The 26,809-nt window shown below is 33.7% G+C and overlaps 1 protein-coding gene across 1 annotated transcript in view; it reads left to right on the forward strand.

Moving 5' to 3' along the window:
- Positions 1–26,232, forward strand: part of LOC124536080 — a 69,846-nt gene extending 43,614 nt beyond the window's left edge. Inside the window, exons 2-3 of the mRNA XM_047112518.1 lie at positions 20,650–21,001; positions 21,587–26,232. Coding sequence (XP_046968474.1) covers positions 20,650–21,001; positions 21,587–21,915 — 681 coding nt within the window. The 3' untranslated portion in view covers positions 21,916–26,232. The remainder of the gene's footprint in view (positions 1–20,649; positions 21,002–21,586) is intronic.
- The last annotated feature ends 577 nt before the right edge of the window (positions 26,233–26,809 follow it).

The following is a 26,809-nucleotide window of genomic DNA, read 5'->3' on the forward strand; positions in this document are numbered from 1 at the left end:
TGGAATAACATTGGAACGGAATGTAGATATCAACAAGAACAACCAGAAATAGTATTTATAATTGTCCATCAAATCAAATCAAATCTATCTACTAAGTTTGTACTTATCCATGGATATCATACATACTATCGGAATTTAAATTTTTTGGAGAGGATCCGACAAAAAGTTCTCGAATTAAAATTACATATGTGTTGTATTAAGTTATTAAATTGGATTGATTTTAAGTCAACTTTTTGCTATAGTTCACATGTGTTGAAAGATGGTGAACACTCCCAGTGTTGTTTAAGATGTCGATCAATGTTACCGTTTAAATCGCAACTAAACCGAGTTGATAAAGTGCTTCTAGTGTCTGAGGATAGTTGTTTCAGCGGACTCCGGAGGGTACAATATCTTAATTTGTTACCTCTGCTTCATTTGCATAGATCATTAGATACGACACGATGTGTTGCTAGTTACTAATTAAAGCAGTTTAGCTATTAGGACAAATATTTTATGGATAGGTTTGATTACTTAAAATTATTCCAGAGATAATTTATATAATATAAGCAGGCACGCTGTAATAGACGGACCGTTTTATCTTTTCTTTTGTCAATCGTTTTATTTTCGTTTGGTAGCTATAGACAAGTTTTAGTGTTTTATTGTCGGCAAACATTCGTTATTAGAATAGCGTAAAACCTAAAAACACCATGACAACACTTGACAGCATATTGATACTTTTTAAATATTATCGCCCAAATTTTGTTTTAATTTTAACTTAAAAATGATTAAACGAGTTACGTACTCTAAAACATAATTAACGAAATATACATAAACAAATTAAAGTACATTTTTTAAAATGAATCGGAGCATTGCTACTGAGCAATGCTACGAATTAATTAAGGAAGGAAGTGTTAGGGGTGTTGACAACAATAGCCTAAGGGGTCAGCATCGATCCTGCGACTTCTTACACCGGTACGCAGCTCGTAAACCAGTGCGCTATTGACGCTTAAAACATGTTTTTATATATTGTATAGCCGGTTACCCTTGTAATCTTGTATAGTGGAACTGATTTAATATTTTGCAAAAGCCATTTGAAGGGTCTGTATAAAAAGTCAGGCAATGGGAGTGGATGTGTGAGGTTTGCGAGAAGTTCGCGTTATTATGAGATGTCGCAGCCGACGTCGGGGACGCCGTCCGCATCACAATTGCTCGGCTTGATGGATTGTGAGAAACTGTAACATTGTTTACGCCTACAAACTTACGTGATGATAAGTAAAACAAGGACCCTTAGTGTAAGTGACTTTTATTAAATTATTTTGAATCTCGTCAAGACGTCTGTAACAAATTTGACCTAAAGTTTTGTATATAAGCAGATTTTTGCTACAACTATATTTAATTGAATTAAAGTAAATATGAGGATAAGTTTAAAAAATAATTCGAAATCGAGGATTATTTGTTTGCTCGAATTCATGTGGTAGTTTTTCATTAATAAATATTATGTGTAATGCTTCTTAATTGAATTAAGGAATTTGAATTTGAGTTCACACAAAAACTACTGGGCAATATCATATAAACAGAACTCCCACTGAGACTTTGTACAAGCTCGTCGGCGAGATACCACAGAATCGTTCGTTATTTAACAATCAAATATCAATACTTTGTACTAGTTTAATCCGGTATAAAGTGTTAGTAAGACAATGTGATAGGTACAAGGAATCGTAAAATAAATCAAATCGTAACCTTGTTTCAAGTATGTCAGCGCATTGAGGTGGGTAAAAATTGATTTGATTATTGTTTATTGTATCTATAGTGGTGGGCGGTGACCGTCACTTACCAAGACATAACCAGCCTTCCTGCTATATATTATGATAAAGTAGGCTATATAACATTTTCATGCGGTTTTTTTTTAGATGTGACTTGTACGTCCGATCGGGCGTTTTCTTGGCAATTCCGTGAAGTAATCATTATAAATATTTTATTCACGGTGTTTTATATGGTATAACATATAGATGTTCTGGATGGCTTAGAGGTTAGGATACGAATCTTAACACAACTTTTTCACCATATGCTTAATTTATACTGCTTGTATCGGATAATAATCGGCCACATGTATATCTACGAACTTCCATTGAGCTGCGTAGATGAATAGTTAGTAGTTGTTTTTGCATTAAATTGTATCAAGAAATTTGTAATCGCGTCTTAAAATGTGTAAACAATAAAATGATACCGAAAATATAGTAATAAATGAATCGTGATGATATGAAGGTAATCATACATTGAGTTACTAGTGATTGAAACGAGATACCACTAAATGCAATACTAATGACATACGTACATCGTACATAAAACAATGGTAAAGTAAGTTCCCAAGATATAAAAAAAAAGTATCTACGATGTAATGTCATTTTCATTTCTATTGACATTGCATGTAAGTGGGGGGAAGTATTTTTACGGCGTGCATTATTAAATTGCGTTGGTGTTATACATCGTTGAGCAATTTTAATAAAGAACCGAGTTGTATTGTGGGCAATATACAAGTTTGGAGCACACATGCACACGGCCGTAGATGTTACGTTCACAGTTCATAATCTATTCAGCGGATTCGTAACTTATGGATGGTGCAAAGTGGTGAATTTCAGCCGGTTCTAAATATTAACTGTAATCCTATTACGAGAATCGAGGATCGTTTGTGTTGAGTAATTTGTTTAAGGGTAAAAATTTATCAATACTCTGTGGTTACTTTTTTCTGTGGTCATTATTCTTGATTTTAAGTATAATAAAAAGAGTTTCTATTGAAAAAAAGCTATCGTAACCAAAGTGAGTGATGAAAAATGCTTAAATCTTAAATTTTTGTTCATTATACTAACAAAGAATGGTTGTCTAATAAGTATCAAATATTTATTTTTTATCAAACAAGATTAATTTATTAATGTAACTCTTTTAAAGTAACAGATAATTAAAGTAAAAAAATAAGTTTTTTTTTTATTTTCATAAATAACGGGCTGCAAAGCTTTGTATCGTCAAGTATTCAGCCTTAAAACAGAAATAATATGTAATTGCTGAGTAATCACATATATAAGGGTTATAATGCTAACATACGGTTAACATACCTTATAATAGGACAATGCTAAATTTTAGGTTGATAATCATGAGAAAAAGAGGTTATATACAATAAAAAAAGACGGCTGTTTTACTCTTTTTGTTGATTATATGATTTTTGGCCAAAAATATATTTACTCAGTTTCTTGTCGTATTTTCTCGACAGAATCTACATTCCGAAACGATGGCAACTTTTAATTCAATTTAATCTTGTAAAATGAAGATTCAAAAGTTCTCGTAAGAGGCTCCTTGTATAAAGTATTTATTCAATGTATATATCTAAGGAGGATTTATATTTTGTTATTGTTTTTCTGAGTGTATAGACGTTTTCTCCGCGTGGCTTCGTGCTTTGATTAAAAAATGGATTGAACAACCTACATTATCACAGACCGTTGCGTAGTCTGGTTTGCCTTAAAATGTATTCAGGATATTTTTATCTTTTGGACACACCATGTTATCAAATAATATCATGTTCGAAAATTTTATATACTGTTACTAGGGTCAAGATCACACGATACATTTTATAGTAGAGACGTAGAATTCAAATAGATTTACATTTTATTCCCTGACTCTCACGATTACTCTTGGGAGGGAATTCAAGACATACTCAAAAAGTTCCGGTACAGATTCAAACGCAAGTCTACATCGTATTCGAGGTACGGTAGTATAACGCTGTCAATTTCATAACTCTTGACTGTTGTTGAGAATTCCTTAAGAGAAGGACCTAAGTTTTTATTGGTCCGACATTCGTCCAATACGCTCCACAAAACCAACAACTTAACAAAATCATTACAGTTTCATTGTTGCTTAATTAACAGCGAGAGGGGTCTCGTTGTCTTTTTGCTGTAAAGGTAAGGTTACACTAGTTGGTGCATTTTATGCAAATTTGTTTTTTTGTAAAATATAGATCACGAAATTAAACATGAGAAAATTGTCAGTGCTTCTTGTCCGTATTTGAATATGTCATCGGCTAATATTGCCATTATTCAAGTATGTCATTGAACTAGTTCGTAAATTTTATTAATTAAATTAATTAAAATATATATAAAATTAATGCAACCATTTTTATTTAAAATTTTTGAAAGTCGAATTTCTATTAGACTAAAATTACCTTTGAATTTCGCCATTACCTTCAATGGATGGGTGGCTGTATGGCGGAGGGTGGCTCCATTCACTCTCGAGGACTTGACCCAATTTTTTATCGTTGTGCTTGAGTGTAAGCTGAGATAGGCTATGATTATTGAAACGTAATTATGTGGCTATGCTGTTAACTTTAAAAATATAATTTAATATATCTATATTTATACATATATAAACAAGTTTTTGATACCTAGCAATAAATTAAATATTATATTCTGTTCGTATGGTGTAAGCTTTTTTTAATTATTTCATTTTAATTTAGTGCTGTTTTTAAAATATACATTTTGAAAAATAAGATATACAAGAGCATTTTGATAAAAGTCTATATGAGTATCTTGGCTTATGTTAAATGTATATTTTGTTAAGAATAAGACAAATATATAATATCTATATAAAAAAAAATCTATAAATAGGCAATACATTGAAAAAATCTTCAACAAATTAATATGTAGTGTGTAGGTTATTTTAATAGTAGACTAAATATAATGAAAGGTAAAGTGTGTTTGTTTACGGCAATCCAAATATCATTGCACGTGCTCTCGAGATGTGTTTGACAAAACAACAAAATTAAAATATATGTATGTTATGTAAAGTATATACAATGTATGTAATTTAATTAATCATTACTCAAAACTTTTTAACTACCTATAAGTCTACTTTCTTGCACTTATGAGCGTTTCACCGAGGTATTATGTAAACGCCTAAATCGTAATCTAGACTAGGTGCTCCGTAGAATTCACAAGCGTTAAACCCCCTTAGCTGAGCCCCCTTACGTTATAATTCTATAACCCTTCTTAATAAAATGGCTATCTAACAATAATAATACATATTAAAATCAAGCTGGTATATTCTGTCTAATACGTTCCAACCCACAAACTTTCAAGTTTATATATTACTATATATGATACAGACAGTCGAACCAGCGTTTGGAGTAAAGTTCAAAATATATGTAACAAAACTTTACGCTTAGTTTTACGTAAATTGGATCATATTAAACGTAAATTCGATTTGACGGACTTTAGTCACTCGCCCATTCAAAATAATTTAGATTAGACAATTGATTCAATTTGAAAACACTTGTTTTTCTTTTCTTTCTTTTCTGACGTAGGTAAATCTACATTAGTTGAACGCAAAATATTCTGTCAATGTGACGTGTAAAAGATATGTCAAAAAAATACGAAAAAAAAATAAGTTACTAGACGAGGCTGCTAATGAACTGTACCTAATGACATCACCTCACACAAAATATTTATCCAAAAACGTTTTAATATATATCTCTATGCATTTCAATCTAAACACCACTCATTAAAATAAGCTTGAGTTTTGAATGCTTTTTAAAATAAGAAAAATGCAACGAAGAGGAAATTTCCGTAGCGTTGGGGAGCTGAATAGAGCGCCGTGCTCATTGTACACCGGATCTACCTGTCGAAGGCTGTGCTGCTATTTGTAACAATTTGTTCACATTAAACTGTCATTCTTACCCACATTCTAACGATCAATTTTTCTATTAAATACGTTGTGTTATCATATCATTTTTTCTAATCAGGTTGTATTGAATGTAAACATACGTTTGACCCACCGAGACATCCAATCGGAAGTATTATATAAAAGTAATATTTTTAATTTGTTAATATATTCGAAACAGCTCAAGTTATTGACTCCAATCTAATCAGATTTAAGTCTCAATGAAGGCTAACGAACGCGGATCTCAATCTTAGATTCGTTCTTCCAGATAACGACAAAAATTTATTCAGAATGACTTCCTAGGAAGCGAACCTCTCGATTCGCGGAGATCTAATGTGATCTCGATTTTTGAAAATCGAATCGAATACAATAATTATTCAGATCTTTTCCATATATTCGATTTTCAAATTAATTTGACATTTAAAAAAATATTACCACTTTTTTGAACGTACGATTAAATTCCAATTTTGTTAATTAATTGCAGATCAAAAGCAACTTTTTGATTGACACGCTAAACAAGCGATAATAATTTAAATTTCACGTATAATATGTGGTAAATAAATCAATCTAATAAATCAGGCTAAATCAGCATAATATATAAAATAAGGCCGTAGAGCCATGTTTAATCGATATTGAGTTACAATAATTAAAAATTTACTTGGTGGTTAGATCTGCAAGCCCGTTTGAACATCCCATCATCCCCACCCATCATCTATTTTACTCCTAAGCAGCAATAATTTGTATTGTTGTGTTCCGGTTTGACGGATGAGTGAGCGAGTGTAATTATAGGCACAAGGGACACAATAACTTATTTGTCAGGTGGCTCATTGGAGATATGATTAAAATTTATTACATTTAAACGTCTATGGGTAGTGGTGACCACTGCACCACTACCAAAAATGCTAATAGTATTTTTTTTTATTCTTTTAACATAATGGACTTGTTACCTAACTAAAATTATTTAGAAATATTCATAGAACATTTATAAAATAAATCTTTATATAGCATTGAGGCGTATAGATCCTATCGTTTGAGATTGCCATCATTGATTGACATTTCATGAACGGTTTTTTAATTTAAAATGTATTTACGATAACGATTCACAAATATACAACTCTATTGTTGCAAATTATTTACTTATAAACAAATTCAACAACTTACATAAGCTCTTTGGGGCTCAATTTATAGAACGAAACATAAAAACCTATTGACACAATTCTTTAAAATAATTTAAACCAAATCTGGTAATGTTTTATGTGATGGTAATTCAAGTGTTAGTGTTAGGATAGGTACCAATTACTTATATTTCATTCTACCGTAAAGTTTTCTCAGTTCAGATTTGTAGGATGCAGTGGCGTAGCTAGGGGGGCAAGGGCCCTGGTGCATAATGAGAGAAAAGGGCCCTCCTCCCCTCTTTCCGCGTAGTTTGAACTTATTGATATGAAAATGATTGATCGGGAATAAGAATAGGAAACAGTGGGTTGAATCATCCCTAGTAGGCTAAATCCATACGTCGTCTCTATCAAAATCTTCATGTGTTCAATGGAAGAAAAAGGGAGTAAATAAACAACGACGCACATAACAATATAGAATATTTATTAATTAAAAGAAAAAACGATTTTTAAGAGAATTCCCCGCCCGATTTACAATCTCTTGCGCGCTTTAATGTTTGCGAATTCGTCTATAATTTCACTCAATTCCAAGTTTGATGCCGCCTCATTTTCTATTGCAATCAACGATAAATGTCGGAGGCGATCTTGGCCAATGCTGTTTCTTAAATAATTTTTTATAATCTTCAGTTTACTGAAAGATCTTTCTGCTGCCGCGGAAGTAACAGGAATTGTGTGAAACAGTAGCATCGCTGTATACACTTCCGTAAGGTCACATTCGAGCACGCCAAATTTCGTTATAATTTCTTTGCAAAGCTGGCGAATAGACCACGTCTCCATCAATTGAGGGAGGATCAGATGATATACATTAAGAAATTGGAGCGAAAAAGTGGGTCCAATTATATCGCAATATTTCTTCTGAAACTGATCACATTTTTTGAGTAAAATCGTTTCATTCCAGCTGAGCAGATTTTTTGGAATCAGGAAGTCGAACGATTTACAAATTGCACTCATACCAACAAAACGCGCATCTAACTGATTGATTATTATGTCGAGTACACTGTTGAAAATAGTTACTCTAAAGACTTCTTCCTGGTTTTCGAATCGGTGATCAGAAGCCAATTCATCGAAATGCTTTTTAGTTTTTCTTCGTCGCTTTTCTGGGAAGGTAGGATCGATGTCGTATTTTCTCGCGGTTTCGGTGGCCTTGGACTTGAAGGACTCGAAGTCATTTCTGTACTTTTTCAATTTATCCGTTGTTTCGTCCAAAGCGTTACTCGCTTCGTCCAAAACGATATCACGTTTTTGCAAAACTTTGGAAACATAATTGATATTGTTCAATACGCTGTGCATGAATTCACAAAGAAATACAAACTCAAAATTCAGCATTTTTGATTTTATAATCTCTGCTTCACTGCGTTCGTCTTTACTGAAACTCTTCAGCGTTATTTCGGACAATGCTTTGATGATATCGAAAAAACGAAGTTTGACTGCAGTTATTGAATTAACCCTGCTGGACCATCTTGTTGGATTCAATTTTTTCAAAGTTATTTCTGATTCACCGGTGAATTTCGATAAAAGGTCCCAGCGCTTAATGCTGTTTCCAAAGAAGTTAAATAAGTCTTGAATTGTTGCAAAAAACTTCTGAATTTCGACGGAACCTCGAACGGCATCATTTACGACCAAATTCAAATTATGACTGGCGCAATGTACGTACTCTGCGTTTGGCTGAATATCTTTAACTTGTTTTTGCACACCATTATACGCACCACTCATTACACTGGCCCCATCGTAACCTTGCCCAACACACTTTTTAAAATCAAGACCCTTTTCGGAGAACAACGTAGTAACTTGATTTACCAAATCCGCGGCGCTGTGTTTAGTGACTGCGTGGAAACCTAGAAATACCTCTCTTACTTCAATGTCGATTGGTTGTCCATTTTCCGATCTTGATATCACTGCATATCTTACGACAATGCTCAGTTGATCCACTTTTGATATGTCCTGCGTGGTATCCATGATGATGGCAAAAAACGGTGACGCCCTAATTCGATCCAACAAATGATTCTCGAGTTTGGTGCCCAAACACTCGATCATTTCATTTTGAATCGTTGCACTCAGGTATCTTGTTGATCCTAAAAACATGGGGATATTAGAAAACATCAGATTATGAGAACATAAATTATAGACACAGTAAACGAGATAATTTCTTACCTTTGGGCATATCCAAAACTTGACGCAAGATGTGGTCGTATCTAGCGACGAGTTGGACAATTGTGAGAAAATTTCCGTGATTTCCTCCCTCACTCAGATCCTCTCGATGTCCTCTCAAAGCCGAAGAACTCTTCGCAAGAGTGATTATAATATCAAATAATCTGCGAAGAACTTGTCTCCAAAATGATGCTTCTTTGCGAATTTCATCTACAAGTTCTCTGTCAATGGTGGAACTTTTTTGCCACACTTCATATACAGCGCACGCCTCCGTGTGTGCTTTCGAGGAACCATGTTGCTTGATTCTGTCTGATAAATGCCTCCAGTCCCGAAATCCAGTGCACCATGCATTTATTTGCGAAGCGAACAACCAACACGGTTGGCAGTAGGCAGCATCCAGCATTTTGGAGTAACATATCCAAAAACGATCAACTGGACCGTATTGTGACGTAGAAACGTAATACGTTTCTGAAAAGCTCCTATTGTCTTGGTGGGGGTCCTTCGGAAAAGGTCCCGGAGGTTTCAAAGGTCCCTTGTCAAGAATCAGACGTTTTTCGGTATCACTCAGTTTCTTGTTGATGTAATTTCCCAAGTCATTTGAAATTTCGAGAACTTTTGAAGATGTAGAAATTGATGATTCCTCTACTGTAGGTTGCACGGAAGCGTCGAGGTAGTCATTTTCAGCAGGGGCATTGATGGTAGTATTTTGAACGATGACTTCGGCACTTTTGAACGATGTTTCGGCTGTTGAAGGAACTGTAGCAGAAAGCGGTTTCGTAAAAAAGCTATCTAGCTTGGGCAATTTTTTTTTACTTTCTTCTCTTTCTTGTCGTTGTTTCCGCTTTGCGGCACCGCTACGTTCCTTTTTTCGTTCCATAATTTTTAATTGGTAACTATCGAAATTTTAGAAATCCGGAGTACTCACTGAGATTTTCCTATATTGCTTGTTAATGTTTAGTATAGATTACGAGCAAGCTCAACAGAAAAGAACCATAAAACAGCTGGTTTGGTAATAATGTGGTAAAATCAATATTAATTCATAAGAAGATATTATCGTTTCTATAGCAGCTCGTTTGTCAATTTGGACTTGAGTTTAGGAAAACGTTGGTTGTTTTTTATTGCCGATCAGGTTGAGACCTATCATACATTATACGGTTAGCGTTGTGCTGCAACCTGTATCGTGTCAATTGTCATCGGAAATTTTTTTTGCAAAAATGAGTTTTACCAGAATTTGGTGCCGGATGGATGGATCATTTTTACCACTTCAGTTTGAACGCAGTAAGTAGGTACCTGAATCCTCATTGCAGTGAATATGCTCAAAATAATATTTAAAAATATATTTTATAAAATAAATACAATAATAGTAATAAATACAATAGTAGTAATAATTTAATAAATACAATTTATCATTTATTGGATTATTACTTATTGTTAAAGTGCCATTGGTGTGGTTTAATGACATAAAATGAAAACAAAGGCAGCTAAAACCTTTAGAGCTTAATTTTATTTTTGTAGGAAGTATCTTAAGACAAATGAGCCACCTTATGATTAGGAGTCACCATTGTCTATATACTGTATTATTATCGCCATTAAGCTCATAAATCTTGCTTCACTATTATTTACTATAAGTTAATATTATAACCTACTATATAATGCCTACTACTACTACAACTAACAGACTAAAACAATGAGATTTAGGCATATATACATTATATACAATTTTATTACTTTTAATCATTTTAGATACTCTCAAGTCTTGACGCTAAAGTAACAAATAATAATCGTAGGTATCTAACATCGCAAGTGCGGCGCTGACCTTGGAGGCGAATATGTGTTTTTCATACTTAAGTCCCGCGCCAATTTTGCAAAAATATTCTTCAATTAACAGAATATTATGACGACTTGCGTACAATGGCGTGGATTATTGATATTTTATCCAATCCCCTAGCAAAGTTTATTATGAATTAAAGATTTTTTGTTATTTTTATTTTTTGCATTATATTTAATTAGTTTTGTTGTATGTAGGTATATATTTTTGGGTAAGTTTCTACTCAAATACTGACTTACAAAAAAACATTCAAAAACTATTGAGTACAATGCTATTACAAAATATTTTTATCAAGCATCTATAACTGAAATAACGATAACAAACAAACAGCACATGCTTATAGAGGACGCTTGGCGCATGTGTTGAAAATGTTAAACAAGGAGTTTAATCATTGGTGGTGTTGATTTAAATTGAAAAAATAATAAAAAATTGAAATTGAAAAAAAAAAATTCTTGTGAGCAGGCTCGAGACTCGAGGCTCTTTTTTTTAAATTTTTTGAATTTTTAAATTTTTTTTTTTTTTCATTTTTTTCAAAGCTGAGGCTAGGGGGCCCCCTGAGCTCGAGGGCCCTGGTGCACGGCACCACCTGGCCCTATGATAGCTACGCCACTGGTAGGATGGGTTAGCCAGTGATATTACAGGCATAGGGGGCGTGACTTTTTAGTTCTGAAGGTTGGTAGCGCTGGGCGATGTATGGATATATGCTATTATATGAATGAACAAAATAATCACGTGAATGTAGATGAGCCCTAACTATTTTAATTATAAAGCACCCTAATATTCGTATTCTCGATTAAAAAAATCTATATTAATTGGAAAGAGTTTTTTAAGACAATATTCCTGCTCAAATTTTGAAATCAACTTTAATCAGTCTAAAAAACAATTCATAGCAACTTTTTGTTACAGTTTCTTGTAAAAAATAATATATTTAACATGATGATTGTGAGTATAATATAGATTAAATTTTAGTCACGATTTTTTATAATAACAAATAATTAAATTTAATTAATTAAATAAATAAATAAATAATTTATCAAACTAAACATAGTTCGTACTCAATCTCTTTGCCCGTAGAATTACTGAGAATTTTAAGGTTTTTAACGTAATTCCACCGAAATAAAAAATGTAGTTCATAATTGTATCGCGTCATTACGCTGTTTTGACGACTGCAGTGAATCGCGTTCTGCATCTTAAAAGGAAATGTTTTTTAAATTAAAATATGTCAAAACCTTTTGTTTCGTTTCTATATTGTTTTATTTTTCATCTCGAATTCTGTAAACGACTGATTAATACTTTATTTTGTAAATTGTAAAAACTATGACAGATTAAAAAAAACGTGTTGCTTAATTTTTCTACGATATTTGAAACACTGTCTCATGAGGGTTTTTAGGGTATAGGTTGGTGGTCAACACCGCCCATGGACAATGACGCTGTAAGAAATATTTACCATTGAAATCGCCACCAACCTTGGGAACTAAGATGTTATGTCTCTTGTGCCAATAATTACACTGGGTCACTCACCTTTCAAACATGAAAACACAATACTGAGTACTGTCACAAACCTACCCAGGCGGGCTTGGTATTCCGTACGTCGCCAAGCGCCGCCAACTTCCGGAACTAAGAACGTCCCTTACTTCCCTTATGCCTATAATTACACGGGCTGACCCTACAAAGCAGAATTATCACATTTCATATCATAATATTAAAAATTATGATATTAATAGCTATGAATAGAACATTGAACGATTAAATGAAAATTAAATCCAATGATTTAAAAAAACTGAAGCATCAATAAAAACATCTGGAATAGAAAGTTGCGAGCAGATATAAATTTCAAATGCCTTATCAGTTCCGGGCGTGGCTGGCAGTAGAACGCCTGATCAGCGCGCGGGTATCCAGATAAGAGGATTATCAGCCTAACGCGCCCTGTAAGCCTCTGTTTATTTTGTTAATTTCGTTACCCGCTGCTAAGGACTCGTTATTTTATTCTCGATGTTTCAAACATAGACTTTCGTTTATTAGGCGCTTCTTTATCTTTTGATATTCCACTTATTAAATATAGACGAAATGTCATATAGGTAATCTTCATTCTAAGTAGAGCTTAACGAGTATGTCTTTGTTTTGAGCATAGATAAGAGCTGGGTCACCTAAATGGATAGCGCAACAACAACAACCTGTAAATATCCCATTCCTGGGCTAAGGCCTCATCTCCCTTTAAGGAGAAGTTTTGGAACATATTCCAACACGCTGTTCCAATGCGGGTTGGTATCCACCAACCCGCATTGGATAGATATCAATTATAAATATAAAATAGGGAAAAAAATAAATAAAATGTATGTACTTATAGATGCGAGATGGCCCAGTGGTTAGAACGCATACATCTTAAATCCAGGTAAGCACCACTAAACATTCATGTGCTTAATTTGTGATTATAATTCATCTCAGCGGTGAAGGAAAACATCGTGAGGAAACCTGCACGTGTCAAATTTTATAGAAATTCTGCCACATTTGTAATCCTAGTGGTGCTTACCTGGATTTAAGATGTATGCGTTCTAACCACTGGGCCATCTCGCATCTATAAGTACATACATTTTATTTATTTTTTTCCCTATTTTATATTTATAATTGATATCTTGCTAGGTAAATGAGTATATAATAACTAATAATAAGTGGTAAAGGAATAGTTATAAGAAAAAAATCAATTATGTTCTTGCTTCTATTTTCGAAATTCAATTTTTTTTTAATTCTTTTAATATCATATAGTCTTCCATTACGTTTCATATTGTATACGTTTAATTTCCACTTTATACCAATTCAGAGAATATACGTGAATTTTCAGTGGTCGAGTAATATTATATCTTTGTATATTCATAATTTACTGTTGTTTTTATAATAAAGCAATGATATTAGAGTAGCTTCTGGCATGATTCATTCAGCGTGACGTCGCATTTCCCTCTGGCCGTCCCTCATCCATCAAAGATATCAAATGGATATCGTTTTTATGTGTAAGTCATTCTTCTATTATGTCCCATTTAATTGATAGGGTTCCACTTGGGTTCCGTAAGATAGAGTTTAAAAACCCTTTTTTTAATAAAAAATTACAATCTCTGAATTAGGGTAAAGGAAAACGTTGAGGGCTTGATATTCTTTGGAAATATTTTACTCCGATATATCCTTTTCTATAGTTGCTGTTAAAACTTCAAAATTTACGGGAAGTAACTTGATTTTATGCTAGTGTCAATTTTAAATAATGGAAAAAAATAGTGTATTGGGAAGAACTTACTACGCCTTTGGCATAGTTAAAAATAAAAAAAAATATGAACAAAATATCGTGACGTCATTTGACAGTCATAGCAAAGGTTTTTTTATGGAAGATCAATTTAACAGTTTTTAATTTTAATTGTAAAATAAATATTATAAATAATATAATAAATAAAAGATTTATATTTTTGATAAAATATTACTATACTCGTAAATCCATCAATAAATTTATTGCATATAAGTAAAATTTGCTCAAGGAGTATGAATTGAGAACTTTATTTAAACTTTACTATCAGATTTATTGAATCCTTTCTCAGATTTATTCAATATTCGTGTACGTATACAGGAGTGATATATTTACTTCCTGGTTTTACGCTCATGTGAGCTACACATGGCATTGACAGACTAAAGTATTAAAATTTATCGCCCAATAAAAATGAGTCATTCTGACTAGCGTCAAAATGACTCAGATCTGCATTAGCTGTCCGTTGTAGCTATTAATCTGGCTCACGAGGTCAGCGGGACAATAACCCAAGTATTAGATCGTTCCTGTGAACCAATATATGTTTTAGAAATGAATTTGTTGCTAGGCGAAAAAACATTGTTTAAATGACTAGAAAATTTATTTAGGAAATAAGCTATGAGATATTTAATAGATTATAATTAAGCATATAGATATGTAACAGGTATACACACATATATGAAAATCATTCATCGTTATTTGAATAACAAAAAGAGTAACAAAAAAAGATTATTTAAGACATATACTTATTAAATATCGTCTCAGACGAGCCAGTTATTTAAGTAAAAAAATTGTTTTATTTAAGTACTAAAATCGTATTTAGAACATTTGTGAAAAATAAATAAATAAAGGAAAACATTTTTATATTTTTCTTTATATTTATATTTATTACTTTAAAAAAATTGTTACTCTGCCTGTGAAGAAGATATTCAATATATATTAAAACTTATTAAAGAAGGATCCTCTTTGTTTAAATTCTTTTTAATGTAAAAAAGTACAAAATAACCATGAACATAAGAAATCCTTTTGATAAAATAGCAGGTATTTTAGTGCTGGAAAATTAAATATGCTAAACGCAGATGTGAAAATTATAAAAGAGTATTCCAGCAAAATGGCTGGGAAGAGATATTAAAATAATTTAAGAAAGTATAGGACGAAAAAGATTATTCGACCTCAAATCGTTGGCGTTGTAATGTTCACATATATAATTGTAAGATCGTTTTACAAGTTACATATAAATATATATTATATCCACTCGCCGTGCACACACACCGTCTTCACCCGCGCCCAAATCATATATTTTATATTCCCGCTCTATCCACGATGTGTGTCACTCGAGGCGACAGATACATAAATACACAGATAATATATATATCCATATACAATATAAGTCCAATAATATTTATTATATTATTACAGATCTGTGTACACTACAGGATTATTAAGAGATAGTTAACATATTTGTACCAACGAGAGCGGTCATAATGCAGGAAATATTTCATTACACATAACCAACCTCGATTTCCATTGTTTGTAATATTTCTAAGTAAAACAAACAATCATATTTCTTAAATTAAATAATTATATAAATTGCATTGCTTATTTAATCTGTATTAATAAGTTAGACGATTATTGGAACGGCTGATTGAAAAATTACAAAACAATTTGTATATAACGCTTATATCAGAAGATTACTTTTATACCTATATACTTTTGCTTTTCAAAGCATGTCACAGAAAAATCACAAAATATTTTGTATATAAAAAAATGCAATAATGTTCAGAAATTTTCAGAGGTTTTTACCTATAAATTATCATACAATAAATAAATAAATATGAGACAACATCACATACATTACTCTGATCCCAATGTAAGTAGCTAAAGCAACTTGTGTTATGGAAAATCAGAAGTAACGACGGTATCACAGACACCCAGACCTAAGACAACATAGAAACTAATGATAATCTACATCGACTCAGCCGGGAATTGAACCCAGGACCTCGGAGTGGTGTACCCATGAAAACCGGTGTACACACCACTCGACCACTGAGGTCGTCAATCTAATGTATAACGTAGCATCGCGTACCCATTGCTTCAGGTGTTTCCTTGAGGAGAGAAATGCATTACTGATAACTTCAACAACAACAACAGCCGGTAAATTCCCTCTGCTGGGCTAAAGGCCTTTACTCCCTTTGAGGAGAAGGTTTTTGGAACATATTCCACCACGCTGTTCCAATGCGGGTTGCTGATAACTTCCCTACAGCAATTTTATGATGAAACATCATTGATAAAACAACTCAAAAACTAAATCGTCCAAGCCATTTATTTGAATGGTCCTACAGGATATACTCTATTTCAATAACGTGTAAGCGTGTTTTCGGTTACGATTTATAATCTATCAACACATATTTATCATAAACATAATTAAAATTAATATTGTTAACTTGAGTTAATAGAGAACAAAATTCTAGATCCACCAACTCGTGATCCAGATAGACTCTAGTAAATTCTTCAATAGGAAACTTTGGAAGAAATATAAATATCACGTGAAATAATATAAAAAAATTTGTCAAATATCACTCTTAAAATTATTATAGTAAATTCTTTTTTATTTTATTTTTAATACTTTAAGGAATCGTATAATATACTTTTCATTCAATTGAACATTAGTACAACAAACCTCCAAGGACGGATCCGACAATTAACGTTCATTCTGTTTCGAAGAAACGAAATAAAAGATTTTATCTATTCGTATATATCTGGCTGGGAATTGTTCACGGATACACTTTCTTATATATATGAAATGAACTATTTTATATGAATTCTAAACCTTAACTCGACGATGAAGGTGGGGTTAAGAAAACCTTAGTAATGGGTATTCCATTATCAGAAACTATTAGGTTGTTATTGGTTGTGCGGCGGTTACTTACGTTTACTCACACTTAGATAGAGTTTAACGCACACTGTGATAGATAGATGTATACACAGACAGCAGACAGGCGTATATCGAGCAAATCATGCTATGATTGATTGGTGTCCCACTCCACTCGCGACCTGTGAGACAATATCTGACATACTGTTCATTTGTTCTGATTTGTTAAACCCCACTGCACACTAATGGGTACAAGGTCATTTAGTTTGGATCACTACGTTACAACGTATTTATTAACCTAATGAGTACGGCGAACGGGCCATCTGATGGTAAGTAGTTTGCCCTACTCGTAGTCATCCGTTGTATGAAGTAATAACGAATCTTTACATCGCCATTAACCTTGGGCTTAACCACATTCCTTGAGCTGATACACTGACCATCTGACCCTTCAAACCGGACTACAATGATACTAAGTATTACTTTTTGGCGGCAGAATACTTAGAATAGTGTATACATTCAGACGGGTTTGCAGAAAGTCCTACCACCAATTACGGTAGCAAACTATTGATACAATGTAGCCCTGCCATTATTGTTCTATACATTATTTATACGAGATTGTTAGGAAATATTAATTTAAAAAAAAAAAAAACAATATAGAACTGAAAATCTTACTCTTCCTTTGTGTTTATTGCGTGTGCTACCTTTTATGTAGATTTCGTAATTAATTGTAAAAAATCGATCAATGCTAAGACAGTTTGGCCTCAGAATCGTTTTAGAAATCATGGTACATAGTTTTCAAAGTAGTATAGTGCATAGTAACTTGTGAAGATTATTTAGTAAAACATAATTAAAGCTAACTAAATACTGCTAAGTTAATATTATTGTCAATGCTCACAAAACTTACATATCAATTCTCAAAATCTACCCATATATCACAATTGTATAAGAGTTATGTATTGTACTAAGTTTTATTTTTGATTAATATAAGCAATAAAACATTACACAGAAGTAATCTAAAATAACTACTCTTTTATTCCACAACTTTAAAGAACAATAGTCTCGATCTCCAGCGACTTGACCTTACCATAAGAGAAATTAAATGCTTCGGGCAAGCAACGTTTTGTATTTTGTTTTCATATAAATTTTTCTTAAAGAAAACCCATTCTTCTTGAACCTACATGAGATTATGCTAGATTTTTTTATTCGCCCCGTTTATGCTCATGAGTTTAACTGCGTACCATTATGATTAAATTCTTTTATATTTTTAAATATTAATTAATAGTAACCAAAACAATGAGGTTTTACGCTTTGGGGTTATGAATAAGTATTTTACAACTAATAACAAAGATATAAAACACAATGTAAAATAGAAAAGGAATAACTTAAAAAAAAAAAACAGTTTAGTTCCTTTTACCTTTGACTACAATGATATAAAAACTTTCTTTAACTTACAAATAAATTAATGTAGTACAGTAAAAGTACGACCCGAATTAATAAAGACATGTAAAAAGGTTCCATACTAAAATATCCGATGAGTTTGTGTTACTAGATAACTAGGGTACGAATATAGTCCAATTAAGCGATCCTTATATTTATTGAGGATGTCAATGTTTTTTTTTTATTAAAAAACAAATCTTAAATTAAAATAATAATATCATCGTTGCGGTTAGTTCATACAAGATAATTGCAGACATAATTACTGGGAGCACGTGTCAATGGGCCATAAGATAAAGGAATGGTCATAAAAGGGACATTGTATTGGCTATTACGGTAATAGAGGCATTAATTGAAATATCTTGTGTGCACTCCTCTTTCGGTTTACGCTTATGACTTTATTTTAAGGACGTTATTACTTTATTTGTTTATTTAATTAGTACTTTATAATTCGCTTCTAATTTTAACTCCACTAAATACTCTCATAAATAGACCGACATTGATTATTATTGATTAGTGTATTTTTTATGCTATAGGTTGGTGAATATAGGCCACCTGATGGTAAGTGGTCACCACCGTCCATAGACAATTACACTGTAGGAATAATTAACCATTCCTTACATCGCCAATGCGCCACCAGCCTAGGAACTAAGGTGTTATGTCCCTTGTGCCTGTAGTTACACTGGCTCATTCACCCTTTAAAACGGAACATAACAATACTAAGTATTGTTTGGCGGTAGAATATCTGATGAGTGGGTGATACCTACCCAGACGGGCTTGCACAAAGCCCTACCAACAAGGGTTTAGAGCGTATTTTTAAGCAGTATTCCTATATTTTTCTTACCTAATACAAAGTATAATTAAAATGATCTTTTACTCCAGTGGCTACTAATTTTAAATTCTTTTGTTTCTCATAGTAGTATTTATATTAGCATTGACCTTCTTCATATTTTGGAAGCAGGTTAAGCTTTTGACACTGTTTAACATATTTCATATCTCGTAAAAAATGCTAAAATTTACTAGGAATATATTTGTATAAATCACTCTCTAAAATGCAATAAGATTAGAATAAATAATGCAATTTTAACTTTTCGGATTAATTCGTGCCATGCCGTATTTCAATACATAGAACCTTTCCTCTGTGTATGATTTTTAATAGTCTACCCAAATTTTCATACTTATATAAATGTTACGGACTACACATGCATATCGTAATTCAAAAACGCACATTGATAACTTGAACTTACCCAAAGCAACCTGTACCAGATTGAGAATATCACTCAAATCCTGTAAAGTTCCATAGTAGCATTTATCGACATATTTTAAATTAAGAGCTGCTTGATATTAAACGGATACTTTTTAATTAAATTGACTCGGCTCTTGTTTACCTGCGATTAACGTCATAATAGGCCATGTTTGCACATGTAGAACAGCCGTTGTCCATTTATTACATCATAAAGGCGACGTGCGCATGGCGCTCGCGGCCGCTTGATACCTAATTAATCACCGACTCGGTGGGCGACGTGATTTCCTGCGGGATGGAAAAATGCTGAATAACGATAAATGTGGGAAGGGCCACTCGCCAGCTGTTACCGCGAGCCTCTCAAGCCCTGTAATGTCGGTACAACTCGTAAATCTTGTAACACAAAGGGTATCTCGTGATATGAACATAGTAAATATGTGTCTCGCTCAACGGAAGGTTTAAGTGGAACTATGATTAATTCCCGTACATTCTGTCAATATTTTATATTTAATCAGACAACTGTAAGAAGAAAGCAATTTTACAAAAGTTATTGTTTTGCAGCTTTACAATGTTCCGCCTCAATAGAATACATTGTGAACAAACCTGTGTATATGTTCCGGAAGTAATTTTGACATCAAACCATTTTATCTCTGAATCCTTTGTTTTGACAGTTAGGCGTTAGCATATTGTAGCAGGGTTGTTACTTACTGTTCCATATTTTAGATAATAGTTATTCAATTCGACAGAGGCTTCTGCGACATAAATCAAACATAATATTTAATGTCTATAACTGTTTTTACAACGGCTTAATTAGATATTGCCCACAAAATAAATACCCATTGCCTTACAAACATTGTTTTGCGGATGTACATTCAAAAGAAGATAACCCCCAAACCCACATTTATAGGTAAAACCGTAAGTGTTCCTCTAGAACTTAATACTTCATATCTTAGGGAGAGAATTGAAATGACTGATGTTCTGTTACAGGAGACGTACCGACGGTGGGCGTGCAGCACAATGGTGCCACTTTGGGTGGAAGAGGGCTCTGAGGACGGCGACGAGGGCGGGCGGTCGCGACGTGCGCCCGCTGAGCATGCGGCACGGTGGCGTGCACGACATCTGGAGCGCGTGGGTCACTTGGACCGGCGGCGCGGCGGTGGAGTTGTAGGCCGCTGGGTGCGGGCCGCCGCCGCGGGTCCCGGTCGGCCTATCGTTCGTCTCAAGCCATGCCTCTCCGTTTGCCAGCTCGTGGAGCAACACTGCCCCTATTTCCTGCCTGCGGACCGAGCACCTGCATACCCCACTCAATATGCCGGCGAGCCCACCTTCCTATGCCTTGGTAATGCAATTTTCATAACTATTATTTCCAGTTAATATTTTAATCCTATAAGAATGTATTTATACCTAGTATCTGTTAATTTATAATCACACGAGTTTAAACATGCAGTTCCCCGCACATATTATTTATCTTAGAAACAGACATTTCAGAACAATAAATGTGTTTTATTACACTAAATGTGTTTAGAGGCATGATATAAAGTGGGAAGTATTAGCGTAATTCTTGGCAAATGTGTGCGTGTGTGTAGCCGACAGCGACGGAAGGCGGAGTATTAGCTCGATTAGCCTCCGCCGCTTGGCCTGCGTTCAAAACGAGAAAGCTCGAAACAAATGGCACCTTCTGTGAGCTGCACCCGCCATTGTTTCCCTTTCATGTCACTTTGACCAATTGTTGCTTCTGGGCTCCAGTCTCAATTATTTTTTCGCTTCTACCTTAATTTTCTGTTCAATTACTTTACTAATCAATATTTCTAATACGTTAGTAGTAATTACGTTTCGGGTTTCTGTAATTTGTGTATTTTTTAATAATCTTTAAGTAGTTTCATAATACATTATCAGAGTTAAAAATATATGTAATTAATTCCAGACCCGCGCATACCAGAAACAGGTGCACAGTCGAATAAATCCAATTACGGAGCCGACGAGTGCTGTTACTGGTATTGCGAGGGCCGGCTCTGCTATCGCTGCGAGGCTCGGCTGAGCGAGCCGCCTCGGCCCGAGGCGGAGCGCTGCTCGCCCGTCGAGGAGCGCACAGCCACCTGCTCGGTGCCCTACCAGGCGCCCGCCGCCGCTGCCACGGCACCGCCGCGCCCCGCGCTCCTTCTAGCCTCTCTCGTCATCACTGTCGCCACACTGATTCGGACTCACTGGACACCAACCATACCTCTAGTGAATGTGCGCGATTCGAGGTTATAGTTTTACGTTAACGTGCGTCGCACTCCCACGTCCCGCGATCGCCGGACTATGATCGAAACTTCTATTAGTGGCGTACTTATGATAATAAATGGCGACGATGCGTTCAGCGACGCCTACGAGTCGCGGCGCCGGAACGCCGAGTCGCCGCCGCGAGCGCGAGGCGTCTGTGTCGTCTCTATAGACTATAAGTTCATGTCTGTGTCCGTTTGTTTGATACACGTCAGTCACAGAAACACCAAAATAATGTTTTTTAAACGTTACTTATGCGTCGTTTTCACGAATATATATAGCCGCCGTTCCGGCCAGTATAATAATGTTTTTGACACGAATTGTAAACGATTAAATATATTTGCGTTAAGTGAGATGTAGATTTTAAATAGAACTACAGTTTGATGTTCGTGTGAATTTAAAACCCATATTACAATTATTTCACTTATTTTTGCTAAAATAGTTTATATAAAATCGCTCAGTGTGAAACTGTTTGTAACTCGTGTCATGTATGACTACAACTAATGAACAAATTATCATATTCCTTTAAGGGTTACAAACGCAGTCATAGTTGCTATAATACTAAATATGTCGCAATTTTAAATGGTAATATGTTTGGATTTAAACAAAAAGTTGAGGTACATTCATTGTACTTCTTAATTAACAGCCAAATGCAGTTCAATATGATGCACGTACAGAATCTGGCCGTCGGTGACCCGTTTGAATCTAAATCAATTCGGTTGGCACAATAATCGTCATACAACAGAACAGTCTTAAATATTGGCACGAATTGCAACCGATGTTTCCCTTATATTAACATCACTTTGCCCACAATAGTATATTGAATACGTAGTGTTAATTTTTAGGAACATTGGTAAGGAGACGGAGGCATTGAGACAATGTACTTGGTTACCACAACACTGTTTCAACCAAATAACAAAATATACTTAAAACTTTCGTCTAGTGTCAGAAATATTGGAATATTAGTTTCATTTATTAACAGTATTCGATTTTCAAATTATTATTATTTTTTAACTGAATTCGATTTTCGAATTATTAAAGATTTTATCGGGCTAATTACATAGTATTGATGCAATTATAATAGTTGATGCACCAGTAACGTTGTTTTACTGCTTGTCCGTCTTCGAACGCCTAAGTTTTGTCGATATTGTATACATATTGCTGAAACTTGTATTAGGATTAATTAATTAAAAGTAGTTGTTGTTTTGTAAGAAAATATGAGATAAACATATAATGAAATTTATATGTAATAGTATATCCGTCTTATGAAATAATTTGATATACCATTGAATGATGAATTACCACTATAAATAAACATGGTTAAAAATGTTTTTATATGAATTGACTAATTAATATATATATTATTGTATACATTATCGTGTTTAATGACAGCGACGAGCCTCTAAAACGGGTGCAGCCGTTGTCATATTTAAATAGGTAACACTATTTGTTATTGATTTGTTTTATTTTTTTAAAAGTATTAAATTAATAGTGGTGTCGTTGAAGATTTTGTGATCGGGTAATTGATTAAAATTAATGGTTATTAAGACTTTATTGAATGAACATTTGTTGAGAATATTGTCCTCGATCGGGGATGTAGTTGTTGTATTCGAAAGATAATAATATTAAATAAGTTATTTTTTACGTTTTTATTGTGTAAATATATCAAAAACGGTTTGTTGTTTCCACTCCCATACTTAAATGAACGCCACCAAAGGTGCTAAATGTCTATTAACGCTTCTTAGAGATTTGTTTTATTTGTCTCGACTTCAACTAATAACACGTTCTGTTTGTCGGTCTGCGTGAGGATGGATGTCACAGATATTGGACAGAAGAATTTGAAGCAATCCCGTACCCACTCGGGCGCACAGAGCCTCTCTGAATGTCTAAGCCATATCACTTGAAGTTCTATACACTAAGCACGTCAGATACGATTATTTTCTTAACATTATTGATCGATACAATCAATTCGAAAGCATTCATAAATTTTATCCGGTCTGAGCAAGTTTGTGACAAGACAGTGGGTCGTATTGTTTCAATCGAGTATCTAATTCGCAAGTGATGCCTAGTGCCTTCACCAAGTGAACGCTAATGATGTGTCCTCTTACCAATTAAGAAAACTTTCTGGCACTATTCCATCCGAGAAAGCAATGAATTAATTTGAATAACGACATATTTTTTTAAGCTTGCCGATGAAAATCTGTAATGGTGATAGAAATTACTTCAAATTCGTTTTATAGATGTAAGGTTAAAATAATTATTATTTAGTGAAGATGATCGAGCCGGTAAACTTTTGTGTGAATGCAATGTTGAGTACTTGCTTAGTCTTGAAGAAAAACCGGCGTACCCGCGACTATTAACAATAATATACCCAGCAAATATTGATTCTATATTTGTAAAGTTCAGGGTACAAATACAAAAACAGTGTTACTAGGTATGAGTTTTGCCAAGCAGAAATCGTATATAGAGAGAAATCTAGATGTAACCAAATATAATTGTCTATATGTATAAAATATTGCGAAATAATGTAGACCTCGAATCAAATTATTACATTTCAAAAATCACACAACAACTATGTTTATATTAATTTCTTTAAATCAATTAAACCAAATGCTAATGTTAGTCGATTCTTTTCAATTTTCAATCAGATATCATTTTGAAATGTTTTTGAAAATATAATTTATATTTGCTCGAGACATTCCAACATATTTTCAAAGATATAACGTAAATATTATGCTAGACTCACAAACAGAAAGAATCGTAATGTTTTAATTTTTATAATTAATAACATTTCAGCTTAGACTAATAACTATACTTAGTAATATCCCGAATAATTAAATAGGTACTCTCTTTACCTCCTTAGAAAGGTGTCTCTTTCAGGATATCTACTTGTATCTATGTATAAATTATCAAAATCTAGAATTAGACAATGAATTACTAGAACATAATTAATTGAAACAATTTCGAGCACTCGTTAAACTCACACATTGACCGTATATTCCTTCTTTTTGGATATTTCTACTCTCACTCTAATTAATCTTCACTTGGCCACTATTCTATTTAGAGTAGACGAATAAAGACCAAAGAGGGGAGATCGGTTCGAATGTTGTTATACTGAAAACGCGTCTCGTTTTACGTCGGCCTCTCATCAGCCAGTAGATCTTTAACGCAGCGTCACGTCAACGTAAATTTTGTACTAAAACATGAATATTAACCAGAACTAGAAATAGGATTTTAAATAGGCTATTATAGATTTTATTACGAGACCAGCTATTCAAATTCTCATTGATTTGTAGGGACACAAAATTTAGCAATAATTCGTAGCGGTTACGGATTAATCATGTAGACTTCAACGCCACGAGTCATTCGAGTGACGTAACAGTTCTTAGGGCGGGACGAGGCATGCGAGTTGCGACACGTGCTCTTCTAAGTAGGATTAGTCTAACGGTTTAATGTTATGTTGAGCGTTGGATGATAGCGTGTACATTATGTTTTTGAATAATATACGTATGTTTTGATGTACATAAATAAAGTGTAAATGTTTAACGCACAAATACAAAGATAAAGCATTTTACGAAAATTATTATGTATTTAGCTGTAAACTATAACTCAACGTTTATGATTAGGAATACGGATATAGGTTTTTTCGTGCGTCTGCTGCCAAGCTGTATCATTTTAATCGTTTCTTATTTCACAGGCGAGTGAATCGAAGTTTGGTAGAGGCAGTGTGAAGAGCGTTCGTTTTGGCAGCACGTAGTCACGAAACCCACCTCAATGTAAATTATTGAATCCGATCTGGATGGAATTAATTAGGTTTATTATAAGTAAAGTTCACGTTAGGTTAACGCATCAACAATGTTGACTGTTACACACGCGCACAAACATCCAGTCATGTTCTTTCGGGGCTCACCGTCGATGCATCGGTACTATATAGGTTATTTCAGACAGCGTTAGATACAGTGCCCGTTCCGTTATAATTAATGTAAGGAAAACACCAAATTGTAGCCTTTTACATAAAATATATATATAGATATGAGTACAAATAGTCGTGATCGGTCATGTTGATGAGCAAATATTTTATACAATGTCATTATTATTTTAATGCAATCGAAAAATGTTAAAAGTGTGTTTAGGCCACGGTACCGTACCGACTGCTAGGTGTCGTAAGCGTGTGTAACTCGCGAGGAGCGCAACTGTAAAGTTAAGAGAGGAAAACAAAACAAAAGTAACATTTATCTTCATTTCATTGTTATTAATTTAATATTTTATATAATTTTGATATTCTTGTATCGCACCCGTGAATTTTTAAATGTTAATCGAACGTTCGCACCTAACGTAAAGGCTTTCGCTTCAGTTCAAACTTAGAGGAAAACTGAATTTTTGGATGCAACTATGCGTAAGTTTAGCGGCTGACTAATGATTTCTGAAGATATGGTTCCTCTAAATAATCTAACAGTGTCCAATGCACCTTGTTGCGTGTTATTACAAAACGCCGCCTACAGTCAGCGACTACGCACATTTGTAGCGTATTTTCAGGTCAGTGAGATCAAAAATTTTGATAAATATGAAAAATAAAGAAAATCGTAATGGTCGCAAATAGCCAGCGGCTTACTTTACGTTAGTTACAAACGCTTGCTAGAAGTAAATATATTCTTCAGAACATTATTTCTTTATTGAGTTTCATATTTTTAATTTATTTATCTATTAATTTTGTCCATATGATTTACTTAGAATTTATATTTATCTATTGTGAAAAATAGGAAAATCTCGATGGAAACAACTAACACAATTATTTTCCAATTATATGGCAAAAAAAATGATAGCAAGAGGACATTTCAGTGAATAATTAGTTACTTTATGATAGATTCTTATCTCTAGATTCTCA

Source organism: Vanessa cardui, chromosome 2 (genome assembly GCF_905220365.1).
Source record: "Vanessa cardui chromosome 2, ilVanCard2.1, whole genome shotgun sequence".
NCBI classification, from domain to species: domain Eukaryota; kingdom Metazoa; phylum Arthropoda; class Insecta; order Lepidoptera; family Nymphalidae; genus Vanessa; species Vanessa cardui.